This window comes from Oxyura jamaicensis, chromosome 2, assembly GCF_011077185.1.
Source record: "Oxyura jamaicensis isolate SHBP4307 breed ruddy duck chromosome 2, BPBGC_Ojam_1.0, whole genome shotgun sequence".
NCBI classification, from domain to species: domain Eukaryota; kingdom Metazoa; phylum Chordata; class Aves; order Anseriformes; family Anatidae; genus Oxyura; species Oxyura jamaicensis.
This window is the reverse complement of record NC_048894.1, coordinates 9,500,752-9,508,140: the sequence shown is the minus strand read 5'-3', so window position 1 is coordinate 9,508,140 and position 7,389 is coordinate 9,500,752. Positions and strand designations below refer to the sequence as shown.

The following is a 7,389-nucleotide window of genomic DNA, read 5'->3' as shown; positions in this document are numbered from 1 at the left end:
GGAAGGAAGGAAGGAAGGAAGGAAGGAAGGAAGGAAGGAAGGAAGGAGAACACAGAGAAAGTAAGAAAGTAATGCACGTTTGCAACAAATCTTTTGTAATTGTGTCTTTGTTGTTCAGGTGCAACTTTTATGATTCTTTCAGCAATGCAGCAGTTTTGTAGCTTTAGCTTTGTGGCACGCTGTAAAGAAAAACAGGACTGAAGATACAAGCGGGTTTCGGCAAATGCAACTTTAGCAGGTCAATATGCTCTTAGTGGTGTGTCCGTGCTCCTTTGGTGTTTAGTATCAAACACCACATAGCCAGAGTGTTCTGCAAGCATTGTTCAGTATTTCCTTTGTGGATCTGAAAGTTTGACAGAAAAGCAGCTGAACACAGTACCAAGAAAGAAGAGAGATTTTGTAGAAGACACAAATTGAAATTGCTGGAAATTCTTTAATATTTCATGGATGCCTGCAAAATATGGTGCCAGTTTATTCAGGGATTTGAAAGCAGCTGCAGAGTAAAAGTGTCTAATGAAAATGAAATAAATTTCCTGTGAATGGAATAAATTTTGATTGTGTGTCTGAGTGCAGTAATTATACATGTCACGCAGTAATTAGGCAGTCACAATGTGGCCACGGTGTCTTTCTTTGTCTGCAGATGGTCTGGGAGAACGGCTGTGTCGTTATTGTCATGCTGACACCCCTCGCGGAAAACGGAGTCAAGCAGTGCTACCACTATTGGCCAGACGAAGGGTCAAACCTCTACCACATCTACGAGGTACCTAAACAAAACACCGGGTTGTAAACGTGACAGGAAGGGTATGGCTTGATTTCAGATGGGGCAAAATGCTGTTTCAGCTGATCTGAGCTGTACGTTTTGTTGAGGTCTCTTAAATCCCCTTGGTGTGTCTTTGAGTAGTTTTAGGTTTGTGGGAAATTTTGGTGTCGTTTTCATTGCCAGATAGCTTGCATTGGGTAAAATCTAGTAAATAATGAGCCAAGTGGTGCAGGAGAAAAAAAAAGACAATAATTTTGATTTTGTCGTTAAAATGGTTTTGCAAGTGGTTGAAATATAAAAGTACGTATTTATATTTTATAGGAAATTAGTATTTTTAGAACTAGTGAATTTTGCCCTAGGAAAGCCATATGCATATGTTTGTGGACAAGCCTCTGTATAGCTTTAGTAATTAATGCTATCTATTTTTACCTCTTGCCTCAGTCACAACGATAAGTACACATTTATCTTCTGCTTTACATTGCTACCCCAAAATACCATATCACCAGTTTTCTTGAAATGTAACCTTAAAAATGGCTGTCATTTTGTTCCAATTGTCCAGCTGACCAGAGAAAGAAAATAACAACACAATGCCAAATATGAGTAGGAAAATGTGAAGAAATATTGTCATTTAAACCAATGTGAAAAAAACTTTCTCTCTGAAAAGACTAACTCTGAAAATAAACTGCATTTTTATGCTTATTTTTCTACATGGGTGAAAAATTTGACTTTTAGCTTCTCATGTGAATTCCACTGTGAGATTTTTAACTCAGGCTCACTCAGAGTAGGCCCACTATGTGGGCATCTTCTTGTGGAAAGTACCTGGCAGTCTGATGCATTTCCAGGGAATGCCTTTTGTATTCATATCAGGTTTCAATTTAGTGACTTTTTTCTTTTACATTAAAATTGACAGTAATCTTTTAATGTTTTCAATGAAATAGGAGTGACAGCGAACCCCTTCCTGACAACATTAATTGCTAAAAAAAAAAAAAAAAAATCACCTCATTGGCCAATTTGCTAAAATAAAATTTGGTGCATTTCCTTCATCCAAGACATCGCACACCTGCAATTCTGAAGATATGGTTTACAAGCAAAATCCCTGATCCCTGTTTGTTCTCTGTGGTGTAGGTAAACCTTGTTTCTGAGCACATCTGGTGCGAGGATTTCCTAGTGAGGAGCTTCTACTTGAAGAACCTGCAGACAAACGAGACCCGCACGGTGACACAGTTCCATTTCCTCAGCTGGAACGATCAGAGAGTTCCTGCTTCCACAAGATCGCTTCTGGATTTCCGCAGGTAAAGCACAAAGTATGGCAGTTTATTTAAGATTATCCAAATCTGAGGAACTAAACTTGAACTGTCTGTACTTCTAATTGTCCTTTAAGTAATTCTGTTTTGAAAGAGTGCCCTCAGCCCGTGATGCTGCAATGATAAACTAACATAAAAATCTGCAATAGATTGATTTTTGGTGTTGCCTCACAAATAGACATACTCACTTCCTATTTAGAGATTGATGCCTTCTTCCCTTTGTACAGCTCTTCAGTGCTTCTGTATTTTTTTGTTTTCCAAGTATTTAGCCATCTGCAACTTCCAAGCCTTTTGTGTGGCTCTCCTATGATCCTTATGGCAGGAATATAAAATCATGTAGTATCAACACACTTTTAAAAAAGTCACAATGAAGTCATATGGCAAAAACAGCAATTCCCATGGTACTGTTTGCTTGTGAGGATCACACAGTGAAGCTTCTAGACTTTTTTTGGCTGAAGAAAGGTGGAGATTTGAGAAAGCAGATGAAAATGTTGACAAAGCGTGCCCTCTGGAATTTTAAAGGAAGTCAGCGTGGCTCTAAAATACAAACATGCAAAGGCAAAAACTGTGAAAGTCCTTGTCACCTTCTCTAATGTTTGCTGTGTCTATCTAAATTTTAATTTGAAAATTAAAGCCATGCATGATAAATACTGGAGTGAAATAATCTTTTCTTGATTGCAAACCATGCCCAGTGCATCGCGTGTAGGTGTTAGCATGTACCAGCTAATCCACAGCGATGCGCTTATGACTAATGAAAAGAATCTCCAGGAGGTTTGGGGAGTTGGTTCTCAATCCACAAGCGGCCTCGGGGATCTCCTGTTTTCCTCTCCGTGCTACAATATTATCCACAGCCCCCTGAAGTGATTATACAGGGCTCAGTGCTCAAAAGGTCTGAACTTGTTTCTTTCAGTAAGCGCTCGGAGCTCTGGCTGATGCTGGTAGGAGTTACGCATCGGCACCCGAGGGGAGAAGCTGGCTTATGTACAACGGGAGCTGGCTGCACAGTTGTCTGTTGGCAACATGCTACCCTTAAAAACGGAGGGCTAAATGCCACTCTTTATCCATCAGCATTCTTGCATGTATGGCAAGGATTGTTCAGAGCAGAGAGTCATCTCACACGTTACAGGTCAAGTGAAGGAGTGCAGCAGTCGCTGTGAACTGGGGCTAGGTAAGAACATCCAGATGTGCTCCAGGGTCAAACCACAAAAGCAATAGAGGAGGAAGGAAGCAGGGCCATAGAATGGAGTTGACAATGAAACTGAATTTACAAGGTTTTCTTCTCTGGGTTCAAATACAGATTTTAATGTGGCTTTTATATGTTGATTTTCCTGTGCTTTTGGCACTGTGGGAGTTGCCTGTAGTGAACTTTTGTGGTGAAAATGATGAATGGGTTCCACTAAACCATGCAAGGCTGCAGCACTGGTGCAACCCAGCATCCAGTTCTTCCCCTTTTTTAATTTAGTGGGAAATTTGCCATCAGTTCTATCTAAACTACAAATCAGCCAGGACATCTGAAACTTGGAGCACCACAGCTCCCATTGTTTCAGTAAGACTTGAGGTCAATGCATGAACTGCAGTCTAGAGTAAATCATAGTTCACATCACTAGGAACATGCTGCTTAGTGACACTGTGCGAGGGTGAAATAGCCGTGTTGAAGAAGTGTTGTGCGATACTTTGAAAAAGCAAAATCATAACTAGATGAGAAGAGTAGCTGAGCTGCCATTCTTTCCATTTAAAGCAAGTATGGGAATGAACCTGTTAATATGTAATTGAATTCCGAGTGTTCATTTAGTATGTATTCACAGTCCAGCACAGGGTACCGTAATCATTTGCTACGTGCAGATTTTGTATGATGAACTCATAATACTGAATGCATAGTAAAATTCCTTCTGAAAAGGAATTTTGGCATGCACTATGGCTGGTCTATGAATCTCAGTTTTCTTGGTCATCTAATGTTGCTGTTTTTTTAAGGACAAAAAAAAAAAAAAAAAAAAAAAGGAATGTATTTGGAATTCATTTATACAATACATGTTTTGCACCTGAAGCTTCCTATTTAAAGTATGAGCTCTGCTGGATTACGACAGCTGAGTCATAAAGCCCCCCGAATAAATGTCTGACAGCACTGCCATACTTGTAGTAAGGTGGTGCTAGGAAGGGGCTGCTCTCATTTCTTTTAATCTATCTATGTTTTTATGTGCATTCAGTGTGTTTGTATATATATATGGATATGTGTGTATATTTATATATTCACATACATATATGAAATTAAGCATATACATAACCAACCCTCTGTTTTTTATAATTCATCACCAAGAAAAATTGGATTCCCAAAATTACCTTGCCCAGAGTCTGTGGGAATATGGACCTTATAATTTTTATTCAAGTAAATTTTGCAAGTCTCTTTGAAAACTGAAAGCTTACATTTCTCTTACTATGTATCAGACAGTGTTTTAGTATTTAGCAGATGCATTAAACCTTGAGGAATAATCATACTTTCATAATGTAGGTATAAATTGCCAAAAAGAGATTATTCTACATATTTCAAAAATCTGTGCCAAAGCCAGTCCCTGAGAGGTGAGGCTACTACAGAAATCACTGGTCAGTTTTAAATGCTTCTGGAGTCCTAATTTCATTTTGAACAATAGACCAATCATTATTGCTCTGGACTAGCTTGTTAGTCATGCACTGATATGTGTAATTAAATATTTCTTGAGCCCAGAGGGAGCACATTTACACTTTAAAGAGGGACTGCTAAGCTAAAAGATAATTAGCATCACATGTGAGGGCTTTGCTTAAAATATATATCTATTATGCTATCACTTCTTGCTGTGTGCAATGGCATTTACTAACACTGCTCACTTTAAAAATGGACAAATTCTTATTTTGCCAGCTAATTAGCGGTTGCCAGTGTCATTTTTGTGATGTTGCAGCTAGTAATATGAGCCCAGTTGCATAGTCACAAAAGTGATCATTGGAAACTGTGACTCTGCTGCAGGGACAATGTGGGAAACCCCTTTTCTGAGCCTCTAACGACCTCTGACCTTTGCTTGCTGATGGTTTGCATGACGATTTCTTTTTCACTCAATGAGCCAAGGGTTGGTTTGTATTACTAATCATTCTTTCTAAGTTAATTCTTCCTGTATATGTTTATATATATTATATATATTCTCTTCAACATTCAAGAACTTTGCTTACTGATGAATTTTCAGCTCACTCTCATTAGCCAGAACTAAGAATGACATGAGATGTTGCTGCACTTCTAAATATTTTCATAAACTATATGTAGACAAAACTATGAACCAGCTTTGTTTTACTGTGTTTTCTGAAATGTGTGATAATGAAAATGTTTGAAACTTTTCAATAAAACTGGTAAACATAAGGTGTCTTTCCCTAACATCCGTCTCTGGCTGTCTGATTTTCTGATAGGTTGAGTTCAAGTTTGTCATTGAAAGTACATTAGGACTTTGGTAGGCGGCTAGGCACAACATGCAAGTATAGTAGTGCCATGCAGGGAACAAAGGAACTACATAAGCAGAAAAAGAAATGGTAAATACCCCTCTGTAATTATTAGCTTTTATGCAACACCTGAAGTGCAGAAACTACTCTTTTATAGTGCACATGGTGGGAGGCGGAAGGATGACCGTGGGGGAATACAGACCCATTGTATCAAATGTTGTCATAGACGTTTCAAATATAGTTTACTGTATGATGTAAAAAAGAAATACCAGGCTTTATATTGTGTATAAGGAGTTGGTCCTCAAATATGATCATCAAGAATTGAATGACTCATTCATGCAAAAATTCTACTGCAGCTTCAGTCATTGAAATTATAGAAGAGTTTTGCTTGGTAGTGCCCGTGTATGTATGCATTTATGGACAAATAATTGTCCCATTTAATTTCCAAAGTCTGATGCTTCTCAATGGCTTGCCATTTATTTCATAGAAAAGAGATAATTATTCTATTGCATTACTTACATGCAAGATATATAAAAAGAGACAGAATGTCTCTGTTGATATGAATTTACATAAATGAGCAGAAGAGAGTAAGGATTGTGAGAAATCCTAAATTCTAATGTTTAAAGGGAATCATTAAGAGAACTTAATATTGTTATCAAGTTTGGTTAGAATCTTGAATAGTAAAAGGCAGAAGTGAAAACCCAGTTTCATGGGACATCATCAGCATCTCCGTAGCCTGCTTGCATTGACTTCCAAATATCCAGACTCCCTGTCAGATTTAGAAGTTTAGGCATCTTCAGGCTATATTGTAAGCAATGTTTAAAGATATATGCATGCTTTAACAGCACAGATGTTAGTGAATAGATGAAGAGCCAAGATCTAAATGATTCAGGAGGTTAGTTATGCTTTCAAATTCATAATAACATTGTAGCACAGTTGCCAAATTCTGGCAGTTCACTTCATCAGTTTAGTGGTTAGGATCCTCTGCAACACTTGGCAAAGCTGGGGACCATTGGAGTGACTGGGCATCTCATGGAGCTGCCCTAAGAAATGGTTATATAGGAGACCTTCTAGCTCTAGTAAACTCAAGCATCTCATCAAGGAAAGTGAAAGGTTTTGATTTCCTGAGGAAATGCTTTCCCAATTAATCCTTTATTTAGCTTGCCTTGTTAACATATGCATGCGTATTTGGTGTTTTTTTGGTGTGCAACAAACTTCATATGCAAAATACATTCTAGAGCAGAAGAGATGGTTTGGGATTTTGGTTTTTTTAGGGCAGCTTAAATAGTTTTAAAACAATTTTGCAAACTTTACTCTTAGACTGAGCATCTTGGTTTGCTTCAGCACTAGCTAATTCCTTCATTGAACTTACATACCGGCAGACCTGTTCTATAGCTTTGTTTTTATTGTTGCTTCATGAGCAAATTCATGAACTCATAGTTGGCTTTAAAATTAAAGCATCTTGTGATAACCTTAGTTTGGAGCTAACACGTGAGACATTTGAGAAAAGAGATCGTTTCGTTTGCCTATCCAACATTGGTAATGGCATGTTATCAAGGATTTCTACAGCAGCAAAGCAGAAGCAAATTTAAATGAGATTATATATGTAACAACTGCTTGTTATATCAGGAAATTATCAACTGCACTGTTTTTTAAGGACTTCAATATTTGCTTTTTCTTATTGCTTATTTTTGACAGTTGGCTAAAGAAACAGTATGTAATATGCTCAATTAATTTTTTGTGTCTGTTTTATTTCAGAAAAGTAAACAAGTGCTACAGGGGTCGCTCTTGTCCAGTAGTTGTTCATTGCAGGCAAGTACAATTTCTAAAATAGCTTCAGAGAGATTTTTGTGCAAGAATATCATATAG

At 37.8% G+C, this 7,389-nt stretch overlaps 1 protein-coding gene across 1 annotated transcript in view; it reads left to right on the top strand.

Annotated features, from left to right (window-relative positions):
- Positions 1-7,389, top strand: part of PTPRN2 (protein tyrosine phosphatase receptor type N2) — a 641,705-nt gene that overhangs the window by 606,929 nt on the left and 27,387 nt on the right. Inside the window, exons 18-20 of the mRNA XM_035319523.1 lie at positions 641-760; positions 1,886-2,052; positions 7,279-7,332. Coding sequence (XP_035175414.1) covers positions 641-760; positions 1,886-2,052; positions 7,279-7,332 — 341 coding nt within the window. The remainder of the gene's footprint in view (positions 1-640; positions 761-1,885; positions 2,053-7,278; positions 7,333-7,389) is intronic.